This window comes from Hippopotamus amphibius, chromosome 12 (genome assembly GCF_030028045.1).
Source record: "Hippopotamus amphibius kiboko isolate mHipAmp2 chromosome 12, mHipAmp2.hap2, whole genome shotgun sequence".
Taxonomy (NCBI): Eukaryota; Metazoa; Chordata; class Mammalia; order Artiodactyla; family Hippopotamidae; genus Hippopotamus; species Hippopotamus amphibius.
The window spans coordinates 31,818,009-31,844,566 of NC_080197.1; the positions used below are offsets into that span (position 1 = coordinate 31,818,009).

Genomic DNA, 26,558 nt, shown 5'->3' on the forward strand with positions numbered 1-26,558 from the left:
ACTCTGTTAAAAACTTCTAATTTCTTGCTCTATGCATCCATTCTTCCCCCACATTCTCTGACCATCTTTACGATCACTACCCTGCACTCTTTCTTGGGAAGACTTTCTTTTTCAGTTCACTTAATTCATCTTCTGAGGTTTCATCTTACTCCTTTGACTGGAACATGTTCCCCTGTCACCTCATTTAGCCTAAGCTGCTGTTTTTATTTATCTGGTAGGTTAATTATGTTTCCTGACTTTGGAGAAGTGGTCTTCTGTAGGAGACATCCTATGCATCCCAGCAGTGCACTCCCCTCTTCTCACCAAAACTATATGCTCTAGGGGTTCTCCCATGAGGGTGTGGGTCCTTCTTTTGTGGAGGGCTATTTGGGTGGTGTGGTAGGCTTTGCTGGCACCTGGTCCAGTTGGCTGCCAGGCCCTGCCTTGTGCAGAGGCTGCCAGCTGCTGGTTGGTGGGGCTGGAGAACCCCAGGGAGCCCCAGGAGTAGTGGTGGCTCACTGATAGACAGAGTCAGGATCCAGAAGACTCCAGGGTTGCTGCCTGCCCACTGGTGGGTGAAGCCAGGTTCTGGGGTACCAGACTACTGGCAGGCACACCTGGGTCCTGGAGACTGGTTTCCAGGCCCAGGAATTCCAGAGCTGCTGCCAGACTGCTGATGGAGCGGGGGGTGGATGTTGGGGTTCAGGGTGACCTGAAGCTTGTATTTGCCTGCTAGTGGGCAGGGGGCCAGGGCCAAGCTGGATTCATAGGCTGTGGGAATCTGGTTTTCTTTCATCTGGTGTATGCCCCTTGGTTGGTGAGGTTGGTCCAGAGACCACAGCAGGCTTCCTGGAGGGCAGGGCCAGGGCTCAGGGGATTCTGGGGCTGGTGCCTTCCCACTGGTGGGTGGAGCTGGGTTCGGGGCCTCTGGTGGGCAGGGCCATGTCTAGAGGTGGCTGTGGCTCAGGAGGTCTTTAGGCAGCCTGCCTGCTGATGCGTGGGCAGCCACCCCTGCCCAGGTAGTTTGGTCTTAGGCGTCCCAGCACTGGCCCCTTACAAGCTATTGAGGACAGATCTTGGTGCTAATGAGCTACAGGAAGGATTCCACAATGGCCCCCATTAGCACCAGTGTCCACATAGTAGAAGGGAGCTCCCAAGGAATGGCTGCCATCAGTGTCTATGTCCCCAAGGTGCGCTGCAGTTCCCTCCTGCCTCTCTGGGAGACTCCCCAAGACCAGCAGGTAAGCCTGGCCCAGGGTCTTATCAAATTACTACTTTTGCCTTGAGTCCCAGAGCGTGTGATATTTTGTGTACATCCTTTAAGAGTCAAGTCTCTATTTCCCCCAGTCCTGAAGGACTCCTGAAATTAAGCCCTGTTGGCCTTCAAAGTCAAATGCTCCGGGAGCTCATCTTCCCAGTGCAGGGCTCCCGGGCTGGGAAGCCCAATGTGGGTCTCACACTGCTGTGGGAGAACCTCTGCAGTGTAATTATCCTCCAGTCGTGGGTCACCCACCTGGGGCAACGGGACCTGACTATATCGCAAGTATGCCCTTCCTACCTGTCTTGTTGTGGTTTGTTCCTTATGTCTTTAGTTGTAGAAGGTCTTTTCTGGTAGGTTGTGGTCTTTTTTCATCAATGGTTGCTCTGCAAATAATTGTGATTTTTGGTGTGCTTGTGAGAGGAGGTGGGCTCAGGGTCTTTCTACTCTGTCATTTGGCCAATCTCCCTGATTTCTGTTTTGAAATTCAAATCTTAATTCTACTAATGAATTTTGAGACTTATAACAGTATTTCCTCATGTCATCCATCTCCCTGTTTAATTCTGCTTGCTCTAACTACCATATTTCATTTCTCTCCTTACAAGCAGCATTCTTAAAAAGTACAAAAGAGATATTTTTCTCAATTTTTATTTCCTGGAGAAAATATTTTTTAAAAGCTGGCTGATCTATTTCTGCACCTAATATACTATGGTCTCTTTTTACCTTTTGAATTTTTTCATGGGATTTATTCCACCTTTCAGCACAAAAATCTTATATTTGTCTACAAAAAGGTGAATGAATGCTTATTCTATAGTTATTCCCATTATTCAGAAGATTGCTTTTAGAATCCTCCCCTTGGGGAACTGGTTAATGTAAATTTAATTACCAGGTCACACAGTTACAGTAGCTGGAGAGTAAGAAGAAGGAAGCCTGAAGCAGGGAAAGCCCTAGCAGGGGAACTTTCTTGTACTGCTTCCAGGAAGAAAGAGTTCTCTATATCCATAACTTAGTTTGGCCCGGCCTAAATACCAAGTAAATGCTATGTGGGTCTGGCTTCCTTTCTCCTGCTGGCACCTACCACATTGGGGACAAAAACATTCTCTGAATTAAGGATTTTTCTTGTGGGTATGAGCATGCAATAAAACAGAAGTTTACAAAATTAAGTTATGAGTATCTGCAGTTCTCCTCCTAGCTTTCAAAGGAGGCAAGAACTTTTCTGGCTCAGGCAGTTATCAGGCCTTTACTATGTGAATCAGAGAGAAGTAGAGTATAATGGCAGAGCTCATCAGCAGGCCAAACTGCTCCATACCTTAAAGGACCAGGAAGGACAGAGTAAGGAAGAGAAGTGAGGGCAGGAGAAATGAGATGGAGACAAAAGGAAAGTATCTGAGAGAATGAAAATTAGTGGCTACAGAGAAGGGCAGGATCTGAAGAAAGTGCTCTTGAGGGAAGACTTACAGTAATAACTCTTACTACATGATGTGTGATGTTTCCTTCTCACTACCTATTCCATCCCCTAAAAACACCACCCTACAGGAAAAATCTACATTACCTGGGATTTGACTTCATGGTGTGAAGCACTTTAAGGCAGAAGTCAGAGGTCTTCCCCAATTGAGCTGCATGCATTGTATAGCCTCCTAGCGCACTGCTTTCCAATGCTAATCTAGTGGCAACCCAGGGGTTAGGCTCTGAGTCTGACTAGGTTAGGTTAGAGTCTGGCTCTGAAGCCAGACTCTCTGGACTGTGCCCTAAGCCTGCCACTCACTGGCTATTAGCTCTGTGACACTGGGAAATTCATTTAAACTTTCTATAAAATAGGGATGGTAACAGTACCTACTTCAGAGGATTACTGTAAGAATTAAAAGTTAATTCATGCAAAATGCTTTGAACAGTGCCTGGCATATACAAGACAGTATAAATGCCTAGTTTATACAATTATTTAAAAATAAACATTACCATTATTGCTAAAAATTTTAAGCTTCTTCTCTACCTCCTATGGCCTGTGTCCTTTAAAGCCCCTATTCTTCTAAATTAGAGGGCATCACTTGCTATCAGAGGCAACTCCCAAAGCCTTGCTGATGTTCTGCTGCTTGTAGTTAATGTGAGAAAACCGGTTTGGAGCAATAAAAGTGGGGCTGATGTGGTGTGTGTCCCTATAGCCCATGTTCTTCTACCTTACACGGTTTGCCAGAAATCCCAATCATTTCTTAGGGATACTGCTACTTCTCAGAAGGAGGCGTAGGACTTAGCCCTGGGCCTTGCTTCCAAAGGTCCCACTTACTCAATCTCTGAGAGTATGTCCCCATTTCTAGCGTGTCAACATGCCCTCTCCCTGGTTTCCTGTACTGGGGGCTGGTCATTTCAGTGCAGATACTACAGAGACATGTGGATACCAGGCCATGCCCCCAATGTATACCCTGGATGATCCCCTCCTCCCTGTCTCATTCATTAATTCACTTAACAAATATTTATTAGTTATCTTCTAGATGCAGATAATACTGAAATAAAAGATACTATTCTTACCATAAAAGCTAACCCTTTTATTCCTCTAGTACACAGAACTCACACAAAATTCTCATTGCTCCTTTCATTGGTCTTGAATAGTTAAATTATACGAACTTCTGAGATACAAACAACAACAAGAATGCTTTTGTTCACAAGGAGCTTCCAAACCAGAGAGCGGGGTGGGTGGATAGGTGAGTGGGTGTGACAAATGTGAGTGACATAGGACAATAAAAGCTGTAAGAGGAGTCAGCCTAGGGTGCTCCAGTGAATGGGGAAAGGAGAGGAAGGAGGATAGAGAGGAACACCAAGAACAAATGGCACAGGAGCTCAGTCTGGGGACTAGCCTTAAACAGCAACTATATTCCATTTCAAGTCTTTTAATTTGCTCCATGCCTTTTGGAGTCACTGCCAGCTTTTCAGAGTGTTATAACGAACATCCATACTATGGGCCTTTATAAAAACAGCCCAGTGGTAGACAAAAACCAGGCATACTGCTTTTCATACGTACCTCATATTTCATGGTAAAAAATCCATCCCCTCCAATGCCCTCAAGTGCAAAGGCCTGTACAATTGGCCATTTCTCCACTACAAACATATCAAATATCTGCAAGTGACCTAGAGGAATCAAGTACAACATGTATCAGATACCATCCTGGATATAGCAGTCTAAACCTGATCTAATGTGGTCAGACAGGCACCGTTTCTCACAAGTTCACCACAGCCTCATCTAGCAAAATAAAACTGAAACAGATAAAATGGTCAGATATTAACACTAGAAATACAAAGTGAAAGCCAAGGAAAATACAAAACACAAACAAGTTACAAAAATTCAGATTTCTCTATAGCATGTTTTCACATTCTGGTTTCTTAAGTAATTAAGTAAGTAAATAAATAAATAGTTGCCTACTACATCTAACTTGTATCACTGAGTAGATATATTTATTAACAGACCAAAACTTGGCTCCTTTCCCTTAAGAGACACAGCTAATCAACTTCCTCAAGGGAAAATTACCAAATCAAAATTTTTCCTTTCTTGTAACAACAGACTTCAATGTGCAAAGTTTTTTTGTGTTTTGTTTTTTTAAAAATAAGATATAAGCACTGCTAAGCTTGTAGATTTTTTTCCTCAGTTTTTACAGCCTTCCCTCACCCCCCCACCCTGCCCCAGCCATGCCCTGAGGCATGTGGGATCTAAGTTCCCCGACCAGGGATCGAACCCGTACTTCCTGCAGTGGAAGCATGGAGTCTTAACCACTAGATCGCCAGGGAAGTCCCCTACACATTATTTTTGAGCCTCACTGTCAGCATATTTTTAACAGCTACCCACATCTACACTTCATGTATAAAAAGTGGTAAAGACTAGATGGCAACTACGGTAAGTCCCTTATCAGTTCTTCTGACTGTTGGTAGCATGCTGTGTTGCTGCAGAAACTTCAGTTATGAACATAAACTGGCATAGGAAAGTTCACAAATTTCATTCTGCTTGATCCTCTCTGCCTTTAGTGAAAATAGATCAACGGGTTTCCCAGCTGAATGCCTCCACTGAAAGGAGAAGTAAGGATATTCTACTCACACACCATCCCAGCAAGGTTTTAAAACGGCTGCCTGTCATATACGCACCTTGGGAGCTGTAAGGAATGCCAATTCTACTACAGTCTCGAACCATGTCCACAAAGCTGGCAATTTTAAATTCTTCTGCAGCTTCCTCATCTTCATACTAAAGAAGGAAATTGAAAGGAAACAGGCTCCAATGAGACATCATACAAAATCCTGTATTTTCTCTGCATTTTTATTAGTTGTCCCAAATGTCCCAAGAGGATTTTTTGTTTGTTTTTTTTTTGGTTTGGGGGTTTTTTGTGGCCGCACCGAAATAGAAACCTAAATGCAAGAGATAAAACTTACCCTCAAAAATCCCCCAAATGCTCATATGGAAAGAAGGGTTCTGGACCTACATAGGGTCACAATTTCCACGAAATCCTAAATCTTAAGTCCCAACGTGATTTCTAGCCAAACCCTTGAAAAGGGTCCAAAAGGAAATAGAAACAAATATCAAGAAATCCAAACACGGAAATGTCATAATCAAATTCTCCTGGGGCAGCAGTTCCTAGGCCTAAGAGAATGGACCCAGGCTGGGGATGAAGAAGCAGTGCAGGAAGGCAGGTTCACAAGCCTACTATTAGGTCCCAATTTTATAGTCCTTTTTGTCTCTTTCAGGCATATAATTTATTGCTAAGGTAGCCTCATAATGAAATATGAAAAGTTCCACAAAACAATAACCTTTTTTGTGTAACCACATTTCACAACTTGATTTTTTTTTTTGGTTGGGGGGGAGGGGACACACAGCATGTGGGATCTTAGTTCCCCAACCAGGAAATGAACCCATGCCCCCTGCAGTGGAAGCTCGGAGTCCTAACTACTGGACCACCAGGGAATTCCCCAATTTCATTTTTTTAAGGACCTCCTGTTCCCATTCTATCAATACGTTTTCTTGAAACAATATCCTTAGAGTGTCTCTAAGTGCCTATTTTATCTTTTCTCCTCACCTCATTTTCAGTCATGCAGTGGAAATGCAGATTTCTCCAATGTGCCACATAGGGTAAAAGATAGTGATAATTTATAGGATTACAGTACAGATGGACACTATCTGATTTAATCAATATAATCACATCTGTAAGAAAAAAAAATTAAAACACAAGATTGTCAAAAGCATTTCCTTTAGACATCTTCTGTCCACATAATCAGTAAAACCATTCAAACTACTTCAGAAACGAGTAACAAAACTCTAAATTGAAAATTCTTTAATTAGGCAATGTGCTTCAAAGTGACTGCAGAACACTCAAGTGTGGACAGCAAGGACTTCCTCATCCCCAGGGAATGCTTCCACCACTGTGGCCCTTTGGCTATGGTAGAATAAGTCAAAAGAACAGCCTTCAGCGTGATTCACAAAGTTTAACACAGCCAAATCTGTTGTACCAAACTCAGCTGTGTACTTCACTGCAGAGATAAATACTGAATGGAAACTCTACAGCTAAAAGCCATGGAGGCAGGAAAACATCACCAAAAACAAACCAGGCCAGTGACTGGTTTTCCTGCAGACATCAGTGTCTAAAGCTCTTGGCTGCTGGCTCATCTGGCTCAAGGCAAAGTGTGGGCCGGAGGACATCCCTTTCCTTGCAGCCTGGGAAGGGTTATCCTATACAGGGGTGAACTCTGTACACAGGAAAGGCTGGGAGGAAGGAAGTACAGGCAAGTGGATGAGGCTTCTATAAATACATCAGCAGCTCACAGATTTAGGGAATAACCATCAATGTTGGTGGGTCAAATAAATAAAGCAATCCCAAAGGTGCAAATAAAACCAAGTAAACTAACAAATGAGCCATGGAATGGGGCAGGAATATTAAAACAGTTTGAACACTGAGAAAGAAAGCAGTCACACTTCCAGAAGAAAAGCAGAGGCTCCATTCTATGGCTCCTCAGAAACAAGAGTCAGTAGGCCTCTTTCTAACAAGATGATGCTAGGGAAGAGGCTGGAGGAGGTGGCTGGAAGTGAGAGAGGAGTGTGGGGGCAGGGAGCAACTGCAGTAGCAGGCTGAGGGCAATGCCAATACAGTAGTACAGTGTGACAGACCATAATCCACAAAAACATAAGCCCAGTGAATACTGATCTCAGCTGACTACACAGCTGGGGGCCTCATGAAATAAAGCTCCATGATGGTGGCCTTTTAAGCCACTGAGCGCCACACCTGGTCAGACCCAAGGTGTTCTAGGGCACATAGTATGGAGCAGCCTTTTCACTGCTGACTCTCAGTTAAGTGCTGGAGTGAAAAGTTAGCAAGGGATGGGAAAGAGGCCCCATCTCATCCTGCTGGGAGACCCAGTCTGAATCACCTGCTCAACAGTGAGAGTTTGATGTCATCAAGGGCCTCCTGTGTAGACTGTACTCTATACTAATGTGTAACACACTGCAACAAATTAGGATCCAGTAAAAGAAACAATGTAACAGCTACTAAACCTAATGAAGTATGCTCAGGATCTTACAGGACTGACATCATCACTAAAACTAAATTTTAACAGTCAGGTAAAAGGAAAAAGCATAAGAGAATTGGATGAACAATTCTATTTTAAACTATTTTAAAAGTTTCTTTTTAAAATAAATCCTTCGTGTTTGCCTCTTTTCCTCTCAGATAACTAGGGACTGTAATGTAGAAGATAAATCTGGTAAACTCAGCTTTCCAACTACTTGGATTTAAAAAATGAATTTATTAATTGGGAAGAAAACACTCATTTTATAACCACTCATTGTGCTAGGTGACAGGGTAAAGACAAAGATAAGCTAAAAAGAGCACCTTTGAGGATTTAAACTATTTCTTTAATTTCAGTACTGAAATGTCCTTAGCAACCTTGACTGCAGTGAAGTATGTGGCTGGTACAAGCATCTGCCTTTTTATAACTCTCTAAATAAGCTGCCAAGATGAATTCTTTCCAAACCAGTAGATGTTATACAGCGTAAGAAAGCATTTTTTAAAATCAAAATCTGAAACTAAATTTGAACTGAAAAAAAAAATTAACAGAAGGAATAACTTCAGCCTGCTCTTTCTGCTCTTCCTAACGAAAATGAAATCTTTATCCAATCTATAAGGACAGATACTATTAAGAACTGTACTACAGAAGAATTTTCACGTACACTAGGCCAGGGTTCTTCAACTTCGGCACTACTGACAGTTTAGACCAGATCATTCTTTGTTGTGGGGAGCTGTCCTGTGTATGCATGGTAGGATGTTTAGTAGCATCTCTGGCCTCTACCCACTCTGCCCAGTTGTGACAATCAAAGATGTCCTCAGATATTGCCAAATGTCCCCCAGGGGATAAAACTGTCCCCGGTCGAGAACCACTGCACTAGATCCACGCAAGATTATTTTGACATCAGATGTTTGCTTTCACGCGACCCCCAGCTATCTCTTGTCCATTTTGATTTGTCTATTCCTGTGTCTCCTGATCCATCTGGCAGACGAGTCATGATGCTAAGTATGTGATATCAGACATAGCTCCTGGGCATCACCCCACAGCAGCATGAACATGGGGTGAGTGTCTCAGAGCCGAGGAAAAGGGAATGTAAACAGAAAGCCTGCATTGTAGTCATAGGCATCGTCATAAATTACAGCACACAGAAAACAATTTCCAAAGAGCGAGCAGGACAAAGAGGCTTTGTTCCTAAGCTGAAGATCCACGTGAAGTCTTCCTTGTAGGAGTGGCCCGAAGGCTCATCCTTGACTCACAGCTGAAAGTGATTTCATAGGACAACAGCACATAATATGAACCTCCCAGCATGCAGAGGCAGTGGAAAATTCAGGGGGAAATTAGTACCTAGCCAAGAAGATATAAAGCCAAACACTGAAGTTTACTTTTTACCTCTAAAACCAGTATGTTTACTGGATAAACATACTCTGCAAACGACTTGCCACTAGTCTCTTATCATCCAGCAGGTGACCAACAGAGCATATTACTTAACATATCAGCAAAGAAGAAACGTTGTTTTTCATTAATAAAAAGAGCAAAAATTTACTGGGGCTTCAGGCTTCACTTACTCCTTACTCCTCTTTCACACAGAGTTTACCAATATATACTTACCATCTAGAACTTCTTCAGAAAACCCCGTTTTCTCAAAATCACTGGTATTCTGATTGTACAAACCAAACAGAAGATAATTTGCCAGCTCTCTGCAGCCTTCATTGTACCTGCTATCAATTCCTGTAAGGCAAAAAAGGCTCTAATCAGTGTACAGTACTAGGGGGAACAAAAGTTTTCCAATAGTTTTCCCCTGCTCAGCAAAACCCTAATAGTTAAGTTAAAGGCAGCACCTCAGACCAGTTCTGCGCCAGAAACCAAACTAAACAACTCTGAAAGAAGCAGTCCTCAGCATCAAATACTCTTACATGGATTCAGGATCTATATAATTGAGACAGTCAAACAGTACAGGATACTGAAGCAGTTAATTTGATCAAAAGCAATTCTTGAGGATAGATGGAATCAGAAAATATAGTCCAAGTCCTGTCACAGCTGGTTAAAGATTTTGTAATACTTTCAGTTAGAATAAGAATAGGCATCAGAAAAATATTCTCTTCTCAAAGAGATCTTTACCAAAACACATGGAATCAAATAAAGGAGGATTAAGGTGGTCTGAAAAGAACTCAAAGAAGTGAAAAGAGGACAAGTGAATGAAACCACAGACATCCATCGTCTCACAAATATTTATCAGGCCCAAGGCCTAGCACTATGTTGGATGCTGATGCATGTGGTACCATGGCTACAAATGGTCCTCACAAAGCTTACAGTCTAGCAGGGCTGGGTCAGAGACTAATAAAATGGAAATTAAATACATCCTTCACAACTGCCTTTCAATGCCACAAGCGCATATACTACCTGGTTCCTGGATATCTGTAAAGGCCCAGAGCCACAAAGAGGAACATGTCAAGGGCAAGAGACAGTGTCTTTGTGAGGCTAAGAGCAAGGGGTTGGGGCAGAAGAAGCTCCAAGAATGGAAATACGGCTAAAGCCTGGGAAACAGGACTGTCGATTGTTATTCAGACCAGTGAAAAGTAATGGGCATTCAGACCAGAGAGGCCTAGGGACCACCTGTGGCAGGGGACTTCAAATATGGGAAGATGACTTTCTCAGCTAGATCAAAGTAGCACAGCCCTCTTCTATCCCACCCAACACTTTAGTGAAGAAAGAGATGAAAAAGAATCTAAATCAGGAATGACCTGGCCTACATAAGGCGTGAAGCTGAAAGGGCTGCGGAGTTAACAATGCTAACATTACAGAGGCTGGCTATGTAAAATTAAAGGCAAAAGATACCATCTGTAAGCACTGCACTTTAGTTAATAAAGCTGTTTCCTATTAGGGTATCATGGGTTAACAAATCTCATCCTACTATATGTGCATACTGGAATTCAACAAGTAAATGGATGGTGGATGGTAGGTGCCAAGTTTCTCACTGGGGGAGTGGAAGTTTACAGATAAGCAAGAGGAGGAGGCTAGAATGATCCATGTGGTAATGGGTTAGAGCTAGAAACACTAATATGAATTCATGTTGAGCTTAATACAGTAGAGATAGTTACATAACATTTACAGATGTGTGTATATACACCACTTAAGGTACACACATGTATTTCCTTACTCTGTCAGCTGAGAGGGCCTAGAAGCAATGACACCCCAGTAGCAAAGAGCATACCCAGTACCCAGCTCTTGGTTTCTTTCTTTTTTTTTTAAGGTTAAATGAATTTTTAAAATTATTTATTTATTTATTTATTGGCTGGGTTGGGTTTTTGTTGCTGAGTGTGGGCTTTCTCTAGTTGCGGTGAGTGGGGGCTACTTTTTGTTGCGGTGTGTGGGCTGTGGGCTTCTCACTGCGGTGGCTTCTCTTGTTGCAGGGCATGGGCTCTAGGCGTTCTGCTTCAGTAGCTGTGGCTCACGGGCTTAGCTGCTTCATGGCATGTGGGATCTTCCCGGACCAGGAATCGAACCTGTGTCCTTTGCACTGGCAGGCAGATTCTTAACCACTGCGCCACCAGCGAAGTCCTCAGATACTGGTTTCTAATACCATTCTCCAAAAAAAGAAATCAGGGCTCATTAGAGAAATGGTTGATTCTAGGACTGAAGCACGTAACATACAAAATAAGACTAGAGCATCTTATACTGTCAGAAAGTACAGAAGTACTAAACAAACTAAAACTTTGATGGGGTTATATCAAAGGAGGGGACATAGGAGCCAACTGAATGAGCTCCAAATGGCCAAAGCTAGGACAATTTGAAGTAGCAGTAGATTATAACCTAAGGTATAAATGAAGTAGTACTGGATTTTAACTCAAAATACAAAATAAATATGCATGAAGCCATACTGATACAAATGACTGAGTAAATAAATAAATGGGAGAGAAGAGACAAATATCCCATGCAGAGGAATTTCCAATAATTTAGGTAATAATTTAATAATTTCAAATAATTACTACCCTCCTCAAGGCAACGGAGCATAATCCCTACTCCTTAAGTGTGGGCTCCATAGTGACTTCCTTCCGAAGAGGACAGTACGGAAGGAAGGGTGGGGAGAGTACTTTACAGTGCAGAGCCTGACAAATATTATCTCAGCCAAGTGATCAAAGTCAATATAAACCGTGAAAAGTCTTGTTGTTGGTATGTATCCTTCATATCATGTGATGAAAATGGCATGTTACTTCACTGGTCTCGTACTCCAAAATCCATAACCCCTATCTAATCATGAGAAAAACATAATCCCAAAGAGGGCTTTTTCTAGTACTAGTACCTGACTAGTATTCCTCAAAACTGTTATTAAGGTCATCAAAAATAAGGAAAGTCTGAGAAACTGTCACAGTCAAAAGAAGCCTAAGAAGACATGACAACTAAATTTAACATGGGACTCTGGAACAGAAAAAGGACATTAGGTAAAAACTAAGGAAATATGAAGAAAGTATGGACTTTAGTTAATAATTATATATTACTATTGATTAATTGAATAAATGCACCATATTAATTTAAGATGCTAGTAACAGGGGAAACTGGGTGATGGGTACATGGGAACTCTGTACTATCTATGCAATTTTTCTGTAAATCTAAAAATTGGTCTAAAAATCTAAAGTTGGTCTAAAAAAAGTAAAGTTTTTTAAATGGAATTCTCATAAACTGCTGGTAAGAATATAATATAATACAGTACAACCACTTTATATGCAAATGTTTATAGCAGCTTTATTTGTAATAGGCAAAAAAATGGAAACCCAAATACCCATCAACAGCTGAAGGGGTAAACAAACTGGTATGTACATACAATAAAATACTAATCACCAATAAAAAGAGATGAACTCTTTTTTTAATTAATTAATTTATTTATTGGCTGTGTTGGGCCTTCACTTCTGTGCATGGGCTTTCTCTAGTTGCAGCGAGTGGGGGCACAGGCTTCTCATTGCGGTGGCTTCTCTTGTTGTGGAGCACGGGCTCTAGGCTCGCAGGCTTCAGTAGTTGTGGCATGTGGGCTCAATAGTTGTGGCTCATGGGCTCTAGATTGTGGCGCCCGAGCTTAGCTGCTCCTCGGCATGTGGGATCTTCCCGGACCAGGGCTCAAACCCACATCCCCTGCGTTGACAGGTGGATTCTTAACCACTGTGCCACCAGGGAAGTCCCAAAAAGAGATGAACTCTTGATACATGCTATGATATGGATGAATCTCAAAATAATTATGCTTAGTGAAAGGAGTCAGACAAAAAAAAAAACACTGTATGATTCCATTTATTTAAAACTCTAGGAAACACAAACTAATGTACAGTGACAGGAAGCATATTAGTAGTTGCCTAAGAGTGGAGAAGAGGCAGAATGGAGACCTTACAAAGGGGCACAAGAAAGCCTGGAGATAGTGGATATGTACACTATTTGACTGTGGTGGTAGTTTCACATGTGTATACATATGTCAAAACTTATCGCATCGTACACTTTACATATGTGCAGCTTACTATACATGAATTATACTGCCATAAAGCTGTTTTTTTAAAAAAGGTTAATAGAAAATCAGTGAGAACATTTCCTACACCATAATTACTAAATGACAATGCCAAAGTGGATGAAGTTGAGTCAGAGTTGCTTGGAAGGATACTGTCAGGGTTAGAACCAACCATGAAATGCTATGATAACTCTAATTACCCAAAAAAGCAGAATTCACTAAACCCCAGAAGCTGTTCAAAACCATACAAGCGCCCCACTGATTTCTTGCTTCATGTTCACATACAGCTCTTGTCACTGAAGGTTTTTTTTTTCTTTTTGGCCACGGCACACAGCATGCAGGATCCTAGTTGCCCCACTAAGGACTGAACCAGAACCCCCTGCATTAGAAGCACATAGTCTTAACCACTGGACTGCCAAGGATAAGTAATAATAAATATTATCCCTGTCCTGAAGGTTTATTAAGTTTTTACCTCAATCTTCACATCCAACTTCAAACATCAATTTCTGCAACATCTGTGTTTTCATTAAAAATATATATATATTATGCATTACATTATTATTAAATTAATTACATATATTTCATTTAAAAATACATGTATATATTTGGTCTCATGATATTCTTATAAGTTGACCCTTTTCTCAATCCTTTAGTATTCTACATTCAAGAGGCCACATAAATATCCAGGACATGGAAGCAACTTAAATGTCCATCAACATATAAACGGATAAAAAAGATGCGGTACATATACGCAGTGGAATATTACTCAGCTGCAAAAAGCAATGAAACTGGGACATTTGTACAGACATGGATGGACCTAGAGACTGTCATACAGAGTGAAGTGAGTCAGAAAGAGAAAAACAAATATCATATATTAACACATATATGCAGAATATACAAAAATGGTACAAATCAACCAGTTTGCAAGGCAGAGAGAGAGACACAGATGTAGAGAATAAACATATGGACACCAAGTGGGGAAAGCTGGGAGGGTTGGGGGGAAATGAACTGGGAGATTGGGATACCAAATTGTACACTCTAAATATATGCAGTTTATTGCATGTTAACTGCATCTCAATAAAAATTCATAAAAAAAAAGAGGTCACATGATCAATTTTATGCTGCCTATTTTTACTAGGTTGAGGCTTTACTAATAGAAATAACAGCATAAGTACAGTAACAAACAGGTGATTTTATTCATAAGAAAATTTATGGCAAAGAGAGCCCCCACACCCTTGATGACTGCAGTTGGAAAGAGAATCCAGTGAGTGTTGTTTCACCATTTGAAACCACTGACTGGAATTCTAGGCCCACTGTAAACTATGTCTCTTGGCTAAGTGAGTGATGGAGCCAAGACTCAAACCCCAAACCTGCTTGGCTGCAGAGTGCATGTTTTTAACCACTCTGCACACTGCCTCTCATAAGTTAAAATGCAAGTGCTATTAAGAGAAAAAAATAAAATTATGCATACAATATGAGGAAGGACAAACAACAAAGTGGTTCGCTTCTGAGAAGGAAATTGGGTGTTGACAAACAACCTGACCTAAGCAAGTTTTATGACTCAATACTGTGAATGTAAATGAAAGTGAGATAAAGAAGGAGATTGATCTGATACAGAAAAATCTCCAAGATATACTTATCAAGTGAAAAATTTTCAATTAGGTTAACAACAATATACATAAAATGTTCTCTTTTGTGTTAAAAAAAATACAGTGATGTTATCTCTGAGAATTGGGACTCGGTATCTAGGATGATTAGAAAACTTCGTTATTATTTGTGTACTTTCTTAATTTTTAAATTATATGATGTATTTTCATAATAAAAAAAAGTGGTAAAGAATAAATGCCCAATTCTACCACTCTATGGCCCTGAGCAAGTCTGTTTCATCTCCCAGAGTCTCAGTTTCCTCCTCTGTAAAAAACGGACAACACCATGCCCTTGTAAGGTCGCTGTGAGGAGAAACGAGATAACGTATAAAATGCCGGCTCTGTGGTACAGGCTCCCTATCTCACTAATATCTCACCTGACCTCATTAAACAGCACAGATCTCAGGGAAACAAAAGCTGGGAGAATACTACGAACTTACAGCTTATCTCACAGTGATGATACTATTATTAATATCTTCCTGTGAACAGAAGCCAAGTTGCCCCAGCCCCGAGTCCCACCTTGTTAAAAGCACTGACCTAGGATGCAGAGAATCCCATCGGGTTGAGACTTGCTGCTCTGGGTCAGGACGCTCTGCACCTGGCGGAGTCGACTGCAGCTGCAATAAGAAAAGAAATCAGCTTCCTGAGTGCCAGCACACGAAGGCATGAGGAAGAGAATGACTGCTAGGGATGGAAACTGGTCCTTGTCTGACTTTGGTATCAGAATCATAAAAAGAAACTGGGGAGTATTCTTTTGTCTTCTATTTTTTGGAAGAGGTTATGCAGAAATGGTCTGAAGACTAAGTATAAACTGCTGATTACAAACCGGATGGTCAGTGGCTCTCTGGCTCAACAAAGGATGGAGCCAAAGGCCCTCTCATGATCCATGCTGGACAGGACTAGAACTTAGCAGCTGACCAGAAGGACCTCCAATGACTTCTCAATTTTGAAGACATAAAAGAAGAGTTTCCACACTAATCTGCCCTAACTGTGGTCCTCATCGGTCTGTTAAAAACAAAACAAAAAACAAACAGACAAAACCAAAAACTGGTCTAAGGACCTAAAGGAAGCTCTGACGTCATCACAACTACCCCCATAGGGAGTGTCAGTAGATGGTACTTGCTCCCATTTCTCTGCAGATCTCTGATTTCACTGGCCTTAGAGATATGCCCTTCCTCCCAAACAAAGCATAAGGAGAGGCACTCCCAGACATTAGCATCACTCTTCTAAGGACCCCATGCTTTCCATATCAATCCCTTCTCCTTCCAAGAAGTCCCAGAGAGAGCTGCTCACTTTCTTGCTTGAGACTGATCTTTCCACAGGGTCTGTCCATATCGCCTTCAGGTCCAAGATTTGTCTCCACTATTCTTTCCCTAACATGCCTATATTAATTTTTTCCCCTATAGTCAACATATTCCCAGCCCTACCACATCATTGTTATCTAAGATCCTCCATAAACCAACCGCAGTAACTGTTCCATTCATAACAATCAGACTTCACCCTCACCCCCCTGTTCCAGTACACTGCCCTACATTCACCCAAGCAATAGTATTTCCAGCCAAACACCACCATTTCTCTTCCTTGGATTCCCTTTCCCCTCTGGATTCTTTCCGATGTTCCCACACCCTAAATCCATGACTTAGTGGTCACTATCACTGTCTTCCCTCAAGATGTTCACAATCTTCCACCTAATACCAAAACCAGACAAAGAGAGCACCAAAAAATAGCACCTACAGATCAATATCATGAATAGAGATGCAAAAATCCTCCATAAAATATTAGCAAATAGAATTCAACAATATACAGGACTTCCCTGGTGGTGCAGTGGTTAAGAATCTGCCTGCCAATGCAGGGGACACGGGTTCGAGCCCTGGGCTGGGAAGATCCCACACGCCACATAGTAACTAAGCCCATGTGCCACAACCACTGAGCAGCCTGTGCTCTAGAGCTGCGAGCCACAACTACTGAGCCCGTGTGCTGCAACTACAGAAGCCCAAGTGCCTAGAAACCATGCTCTGCAACAAGAGAAGCCACCACATTGAGAAGTCTGTGCATTGCAATGAAGTGCAGCCCCCCCTTGCCACAACTAGAGAAAGCCTGTGAGCAACAATGAAGACCCAATTCAGCCAATAAATTAATTAGAAAAAATAGAAGTTGCTAAAAAAAGAAAAAACAGAATTCAACAACATACAAAAAGAATTATACACCATGACCAAGAGAGATGAAAGGCTGGTTCGTTATTGGTAAATCAATCAATATAATCCATCATCTAACAGGCTAAGAAGAAAAATAATCACACAACCATATACTTGATGCAGAAAAATCATCTGACAAAATGCAACACCCATTCATAATAAAATCACTTAGAAAACTAGAAATAGATTTCTCTCAACCTGATAAAGAACATCTATAAAAAAACCTCTGAAGCAAAGTCTGGGATATACTTAATAGTGAAATACTAAATGAGGAACAAGAAAAAGATGTCTGCTCTCATTATGCCTATTCAACATAATACTGGAAGTTTTAGCCAATGCAGTAAGGCAAAAAAAGGAAATAAAAGGCATACGGATAGAAAAGGAAGAAATAAAACTATCCCTATTTGCAGATGACATAATGACCTATGTAGGGAATCTCACAGAATCTACAAAAAAAAAAAAACCCTTAGAACTAATAAGTGAGTTCAACAAAGTCACAAGATCAACATATAAAAACCAACTGCATAAATGAACACACAGAAACCAAAATTCAAAAACAAAGTATCATTTAAATTAAATCTAATAAAACATGTGCAAGACTCACATGCTAAAAACTACAAAATACTGATAAAGGAAACCAAATAAGATCTAAGTAAGTGGAGAAACATACTGTATTTATGGACTGGAAGACTCAACATAACATAGATGTCAATTCTCCTCAAATTGATGTATAAGTTTAACAAAATTCCTATCAAAATCCCAGCAAGATTTTCTGTAGATATAGACAAAATTACTCTAAAACTTATATGGAATGGCAAAGGAACATTCTAGAATAGCTAAAACTTTTCTGAAAATGAATAGAGTGGGAGGAATCACTCTACCTGATGTCAAGACTTATAGCTAAAATAATCAAGACTGTGGTTCTGGCTGAGACAGACATATAGATCAATGGAACAGAACAGAATAGCCAGAAATAGACACACAAAAATCTAGCCAATTAATGTTTGACAAAGGGTGGAAAGCAATTCAATAGAGGAAAAATAGTCTCTTCAATAAATGGTGTTGGGACTTCCTAGGTGGAGCAGTGGTTAAGAATCCGCCTGCCAATGCAGGGGACATGGGTTTGATTCCTCATCCAGGGAGATCCCACAAGCCACAGAGCCTATGTGCCACAACTACTGAACCTATGTGCTGCAACCACTGAAGCCCAGGTGCCTAGAGCCCATGCTCCACAACAAGAGAAGCCACTACAATGAGGGGCCCGCTCACCACAATGAACAGTAGCCCCTGCTTGCTGCAACTAGAGAAAGCCCTGTGCAGCAACAAAGACCCAACACAGCCAATAAATAAATAAATAAATGGTGTTGGAGCAACTGGATATCCACAGACAAAAACATGAACCTCAACCTAAACCTTATAACTTACACAAAAATTAACTCAAAATAGATCATAGATTTAAAAATTTAAATGTAGAACTACAAAATCTTTAGACGAGAAGAGAAGAAAATATTCAGAACTTAGGATTTAATGAAGTTCTTAAGACTAGATACCAAAAGTATGATCCATTAAAAATTTGATAAATTAGAATTCATCAAAATTTTAAACTTTTGCTTTGTGAAACATCCTGCTGAGAGAATGAAAAGACAAACTACAGATTGGAGCACATATTTGCAAATCACTTATCTGACAAAGCAGAATACCTAGAATACCTAAGAAACTCTCAAAACTCAACAGTAAAAAAGCAATCTAATTAGAAAACAGGCCAAAGGCACAAAAAAACATTTTCTCAAAGTGAATACAGAGATGGCACACAAGCACATAAAAACATGTTCAACATCATTATCTGTTAGGGAAATGCAAATTAAAACCACAATGAAGGGGAAGCTGGGACGAAGTGAGAGAGTAGCATTGACATATACACACTACCAAATGTAAAACAGATAGCTAGTGGGAAGCTGCTGCATAACACAGGGAGATCAACTCAATGACGGGTGATGACTTAGAGGGCTGGGATAGGGAGGGTGGGAAGGAGTTGTGGGAGGGAGGGGATATGGGGATATATGTATAAACACAGCTGATTCCCTTTGTTGTATAAGCACAAGATGGCACAACAGTGTAAAGCAATTATATTCCAATAAAGAGCTTAAAAAAAAAACCACAATGAGATATTACTACATACCTATTAGAAAAGCTAAAATATCAATAACAAATGTTGACAATACCAAAATGCTAGTGAGGATTCAGAGAAACTGAACCATTCATAGAATTCTGAAATAAATTAAAGACAACACCAGTAATGGAAACACATTCATGTTCATGCACTGGAAGACTTAGTACTGTTAAGCTATCAATACTACACAAAGCGATCTACAGACTCAATGTAATCTCTATCAAAATTCCAAGAACTTTTTTATTATACATTATATATTAATTTTTATTGGAGAATAATTGATTTACAATGTTGTGTTAGTTTCAGGTGTACAGCAAAGTCAATCCGTTATACAAATACAAATATCCACTCTTTTTTAGATTCTTTTCCCATATAGGACATTACAGAGTATTGAGTAGAGTTCCCTGTGCTATACAGTAGGTCCTTATTAGTTATCTATTTTATATATAGTAGTGTGTATGCATCAATCCCAACCTTCCAATTTATTCCTCCCCCCCAACTTCAGGAACTTTTTTTGATGAAATAGAAAAATCTATCCTAAAATTCATATGAAATCTCAAGGAACCCAGAATAGACAAAACAATATTGAAGAGATAGCAGTATCAAGCAGTATCACCAGTATTTGGTCTTGTGGAACTGAAAACCACAGCCACAGAAAGATAGAGAAAATGAAAAAGCAGAGGACTTTGTACCAGATGAAGGGACAGGATAAAACCCCAGAAAAACAACTAAATGAAGAGGAGATAGGCACCCTTACAGAAAAAGAATTCAGAATAATGATGGTGAAGATGATCCATGACTCTGAAAAAAGACTGGATGCAAAGACTGAAAAGTTTACCAAAGACCTAGAAGAATTAAAGAGCAAACAGAGATATGTAACACAATAACAGAAATGAAAAATACACTAGAAGGAACCAATAGCAGATTAACTGAGGCAGAAGGGCAAACAAGTGACCTGGAAGACAGAATGGTGATAATCACTGATGCGGAGAAGAATAAAGAAAAAAGAATGAAAAGAATTGAAGACAGCCTAAGAGATCTCTGGGACAATGTTAAATGCACCAATATTCGCATTATAGGGGTTCCAGAAGGAGAAGAGAGAGAGAAAGGACCCGAGAAAAGACTGGGAGAGATTATAGCTGAAAGCTTCCCTAACATGGGAAAGGAAATAGCTACCCAAGTGCAGGAAGTGCAGAGAGTCCCAGGCAGGATCAAACCAAGGAGAAACACGCCAAGACATATAGTAGTCAAACAGACAAAAATTAAAGGCAGAGAAAAGTTATTAAAAGCAACAAGTGAAAAGCGATAAATAATACACAAGGGAACTCCCATAAGGGTAACAGCTGATTTCTCAGCAGAAACTCCACAAGACAGAAGGGAGTGGCATGATATATTTAAAGAGATGAAAGGGAAGAACCTACAACCAAGAATACTCTACCCAGCAAGGATCTCATTCAGATTCGACAGAGAAATCAAAAGCTTTACAGAAAAGCAACAGCTAAGAGAATTCAGCATCACCAAACCAGCCCTACAACAAATGCTAAAGGAACTTCTCTAAGCGGGAAACATAAGAGAAGGAAATGACCTACAAAAACAAACCCAAAACAATTAAGAAAATGGTAATAGGAACATACATATCGATAACTACCTTGAATGTAAATGGACTAAATGCACCAACCAAAAGACAAAGACTGGCTGAATGGATACAAAAACAAGACCCATATATATGCTGTCTACAGACCTAGGGACACATACAGATGGAAAGTGAGGGGATGGAAAAAGATATTCCATGCAAACGGAAATCAAAAGAAAGCTGGAGTAGCAATACTCATATCAGATCAAATAGACTCTAAAATAAAAAATGTTACAAGAGACAAGAAAGGACATTACATAAAGATCAAGGGATCCATCCAAGAAGAGGAGATAACAATTATAAATATATATGCACCCAATACAGGAGCACCTCAATACATAAGGTAAATGCTAACAACTATGAAAGAGGAAATGTAAGGCAGAAATAGAGACACAGATGTACAGAACAAACATATGGACACCAAGTGGGGAAAGCGGGCAGAGTTGGGGGGGAATGAATTGGGAGATTGGGATACCAAATTGTACACTCTAAATACATGCTGTTTATTGTCTGTTAACTGTATCTCAACAAAAGTTCTTAAAAAAAAGTATTGAAAAAGAAGCATAAAGCTGGAGGACACATTTCCTGATTTCAAAAGTTATTACAAAGCTATAGTAATCATAACAGTTAGGTACTGGCATAAAGATAGATATACAGAATAATGGAATAGAATAGAGAGCTCAGTAATAAACTCTTTTTATGATTGGCTCACTTCACTCACTATAATGTGCTCACGGTCAAATGATTTTTGACAAGGGTACCAAGAATGAGAAAGGAGAGTTTTTTCAACAAATGGTTTTGGAAAAACTGTATAGTCACATGCAAATTAAAAAGAAAAAAAGAATTTGAACTCTGACTTTACAGCATATACAAAATTTAACTCAGAATAAAGACTTGAATGTAAACCTAAAACTACAAAATTTTTAGAAGAAAACATGGGAAAAGCTTCATGACATTGGAGATGGCAATGATTTTTTGTCATTTTCCAATGACACCAAAAGTACAGACGACAAATGGAAAAATGTATAAATTAGACTTCATCAAAATTAAAAACTTATGTTTATCAAAGGACACGATTAACAGAGTGAAAAGACAACCCACAGAATGGGAGCAAACATTTGCAAATCATGTATCTAATAAGAGGCTAATATCCAGAATACCTAAAGAATGTCTATAAGTCAACAACAAACAACTCAAAATGGACAAAGAACATGAATAGACATTTCTCCAGAGAAGATTCCTAAATAGCCAACAAGCACATGAAAAGATAAAAGATGCTCAATATCACTAATCATCAGGGAAATGCAAATCAAAACCATGAAATATTACTGCCACACAAATTAACATGGCCACTATCAAAAAAGAAGAAAATACAAAGTTTAGCAAGGATGAGGAGAAATCAGAAGCTTCATGCACCACTGGTGGGAATGTAAAATATCGCAGTTGCTGTAGAAAATAGCACAGCGTTCCTCAAAAAATTAAATACAGAATTACCATATGATCCAGCAATCCACTTCTGGGTATATACCACAAAGAAATGAAAGCAAGACTCAAAGAGATATTTATATACCCATGTTCACAGCAGCATAATTTGCAATAATCAAAAGGTAGAAGAAACCCAAGTGTCTATGGACACTATGTATGTATATACATACAATGGAATTTCATTCAATCTTAAAAAGGACAGAAATTCTGACACATGCTAAAACATGGATGAATCTTAAGGACATTATAGTAAGTGAAATAAGCCAGTCACAAAAGGACAAATATCATGAGATTCCATTTTTATGAGGTACCTACAACAGTCAAATTCACAAAGATAGAAAGTAGAATGATGGCTGCCTGGGGCCAAGGGGGAAGGAGTGGGGAGTTACTGTTTAATAGGTACCAGAGTCTCAGTTTTGCAAGATGAAGAGTTCCGTGGATGGATACCGGTGAATATAGCACAACAATGTGGATGTACTTAATGCCACAGTAAACCGTACACTTAAAACAGTTAAGATGGTAAATTTTATGTGTCGTGTAAAACAGAAAGAACAGAGAGGGAGAACTCTTCTAATGTAAAAGAGATTAAAGAATAATAAAACAGTGCAATTTATTAACCTTAATTTGATTTAAACAAACAACCAACCAAAAATCCCCAGGGAAACATCTATGAGACATCTGAGAAAATCTAAATATGCCCTGGATGATAGGTAATAATTATATTGCATATTATTATAATATTATTATCTATTATCCAGGGCATATTCAAATTTAGTATTAATTTTCTTAGCTGAGATACTATTATGGTGATGACACAGTAGAATGTTCTTTTTCTTAGCAGATGCATGAGGCAGTACTTAGGAGTAAAGTGTCATGATACCTGTAAATTGAAGAAGGTTTAACAGAAAAGACAATGCACATAATGCAAAAAGTTAAAACTGGTGAATTTAAGTGATGGGTATAGAGTATTCACTGTACTATTCTTTCATCTTTTCTGTATTGTTTGAACACTTTCATAATAAAAATCTGGGGCTTGAGGTAAGAGGGACATGTGGAGTAACTCAGGGTTTTGGAAGTAGCAGATTTTAAACTGCAAAATGATTAAGGTTAAAGTGCCTGTCCCTCTCCCACCTTCTCATGTTTAATATAAGATTCTCTTGTAATCAATTCTCTACCCTAGAAATATTTCATTAAATTGGTCCTTTGGTCCATCTCCCAACCCTGGCTGACTACCAAGGTTACCAAGAGCTCCTGGGTTTTCAAACTTAGAACCAGCCAGGGACAAAAGCATTAACAGGTCATGTGACCAGGAAAGAACCAGCTCCCCAACTACTGCTGTGGGAAACCAAGACAATACTGAAGACAGGAGCAAAAAGAGGATTTTCCCCCCACAAGTATTTTGGCCAAATAAAGTGGAAGCATATAAAAAGTAGAAAGACCTTCCTCTTCCCAGAGTAAAATATTATCATAGCATTTTCTTGTCAAATGGGCAGAACTAAATTCAGTTCTCTTTTTCCTTTGAGCATTTTTCTTGCTTCCCAAATTTAATTTTTAACCAGAACATAGCCTATTATTTGTCACTGAACCGTTAAAACTTTTCACTTACTGAAATATTTACCTATTTTAAAAAACCTGGTAAATATAAAGAAAATCACAATCACTCATATTCTCAGCACCCAAAATTAACCTGTGTTAGTGCCTTTTTGAATTACGTAAAATATTAATTTATTATCCTTTTTTATTTAAAAAATGGAATATTACATATAAAACTACAGTCATCACTGTTCCCCACCCCAAGAGGCTGTCATTATGAGTTTGCTGTGTATCCATCCAGTCTTTTCTTCCTTTTTTTCAATAGAAACTTTCAAATACATACCAAGCCCAGCAATAGCACTGCTGGGTTTGGTAGCTTCCAGGTCTACCTGAGCACAGCTGGCACTTGCTGGGTAGATGGCTTGTGGTCAGCCATGACCTTACAAAGCTCCTCCTTTAGAATATCTGTAGACTCAGTAGACCCAGTAATACAGTTTATATCAAATATGCTGCTTGTATACTATACTTCTCACTTTCCTTGGACTCAGGCTCAAAATCCAGACGTGATAGATGACAAGACGAAAACAAGACCTGAACAGAAGCAGTTTGCCCAAGATCACAAAGCTGAGTAAAGATTAACAGCACAAGAACCTGAGCAACCAGGTACTCTGACTTTGAACCTTTTTTTTCTGATACACCTCAGTGATTTTCTGACAATAAAGTTAGCCTCAGATACAATGTACCTGAATTCTAAACAATCATCTCTGTTCTCCCCATCTTCCATTTTATAGGTAATAGTTAATTCACTGCCCACTGCTTTTATAACAATTACTGTAAACATAGCCAGGTATATTTTCTTATTTGTTTGTGTTTCATTATACTGGTTCCCTGGAATTGAAGGAGAAAATTTGAAAATTTTATATTTGCCTGTTTTTCCTCCATAATTTATGCTTTTTGATTTTGAAAATTAAACAAAACATGAATAATTCTTATGTTCTATATGCTTTGTGTTCTGAATGTTCTACAAAGTGAATCCTCATACCAATCTGAATCACTTCACCCTATAAAACTGCTGTGAACAATCTGACATGAATCTCTCAGTAATATATAGTTTAGGTGAGTTTTTTGGGGAGAGAGTTGTTTTTACATAAAATTATAATAATGACATATGTAACTGTGCTGCAACGTGCTTTTTTCACTTAACATTGTACCTTAAGATCTTTCCAAGCTAGTAAATAGAACACAACCTCATTTTTATAACTGTGTACTATATTCTTGTTTTTATTTAACTAGACACTGTGATTGAACATTCAGAGTAGATTTTTATTAGTTTTGCAAATAGCAAACAATGCTTCAATGAACAACCTTATATAGCCATCTTTGGCACAAACACTGAAGTTTCTGCAAAGTAGAGACTAGCATTGCCAGGTTAAGAGGTATCTGCATTTAAAATTTTGATAGATCTTGCCAAATTGTTTTCTTAAAACACTCACCTACGATATACCAGAGTACCTGTTTCCCCATAACTTCTAAACCATGTGTTATCACTCTTCAACTGTTAATCTACTGGTTAGAATTTTCATTGCTATACAGTTGTCCATTGGTATCCATGGAGGATTGGTTCCAGGACCCCCTCAGATACCAAAATCTGCAGATGCTCAAGTCCTTTATATAAAATGTGCATAACCTACACACATCATCCAGTACACTTTAAATCATCTCTAGGGACTTCCCCGGGACTCCAGTGGTTAAGACTCTGCCTTTGAATGCAGGGGGCATGGGTCCGATCCCTGGTCAGGGACTAAGATCCCACACGCCATGCAGTGAGGCAAAAAGAAAAAAAAAATCTTTAGATTACTTATACCTAATGTAACATAAATGCTATGTGAACAGCTGTAAATACAATGTAAATACTACATAAACAGTTGCTTGTGCACAGCAAAATTGAAATTTTGCTTTCTGGAACTTTCTCGAATTAAAAAATATATTTTTGATTTGGGTGGTTGAATCCATGGATGCAGAACCTGTGGACATGAAGAGCTGGCTGTAATATTATTTTATTTAGGATTTCTGCATTTGTAGTTCTCCATTGTACTCTCCTAGTCAAACATCAGCATTAAGCCAGCATCAGAGAACCAGTGGGGAAGCTTTCTAAGGTATGTATTTCACTCAGCATGCTTTCCATTTTAACTTCCCCTGGTAACATATACTGTGCCCCTTCTCCGCTACAGTATCCAATCATGACTCACCCAGGAGCAAGCCAGGCCAGCTGGAATCCTTTCCAGGGATTTCCTGTTTTACAGGTGGAAGAGAAATGGCCTCTAGGGTCACCGTGCAGGAAGAATGTGGATTTGGGGCTATATGGAAAGAAGCAACTATTTTGATAGCAGAGTCTTGGTTCCAGTTCCTGAGGCCCTAGTTCTTACAGTTCTTCCTACAAGTCTATCTCCCCACTATTCCTTTCAGCCAAGTAAGCCAATACATTCATTCCCTTTTTTACTTCGATCTTTTGAGTTGGGTTTCTGTCACTTGAAACAGACAGCATTCTTCTTATTACAAAATCAATCCCCAGAAATGTTTTGGGTTGAAGCACACCAATGTCTATAACTTACTTTGAAAAGCATTAAAATATAGGATGGATTGATAAAT

At 39.5% G+C, this 26,558-nt stretch overlaps 1 protein-coding gene across 6 annotated transcripts in view; it reads right to left on the reverse strand.

The window, feature by feature from the left end:
- Nucleotides 1–26,558, reverse strand: part of DNAAF9 (dynein axonemal assembly factor 9) — a 139,729-nt gene that overhangs the window by 103,576 nt on the left and 9,595 nt on the right. For 5 of the 6 annotated variants that reach the window (XM_057701122.1, XM_057701121.1, XM_057701120.1 and 2 more), the window contains 5 exons: nt 15,431–15,510; nt 9,371–9,490; nt 6,286–6,410; nt 5,363–5,459; nt 4,251–4,357 (listed from right to left, as the gene is read on the reverse strand). In XM_057701122.1, coding sequence (XP_057557105.1) covers nt 4,251–4,357; nt 5,363–5,459; nt 6,286–6,410; nt 9,371–9,490; nt 15,431–15,510 — 529 coding nt within the window. Of the gene's footprint in view, nt 1–1,537; nt 1,579–4,250; nt 4,358–5,362; nt 5,460–6,285; nt 6,411–9,370; nt 9,491–15,430; nt 15,511–26,558 lie in introns of those variants that run through there. The other variant, XM_057701124.1, reaches the window with a different exon arrangement.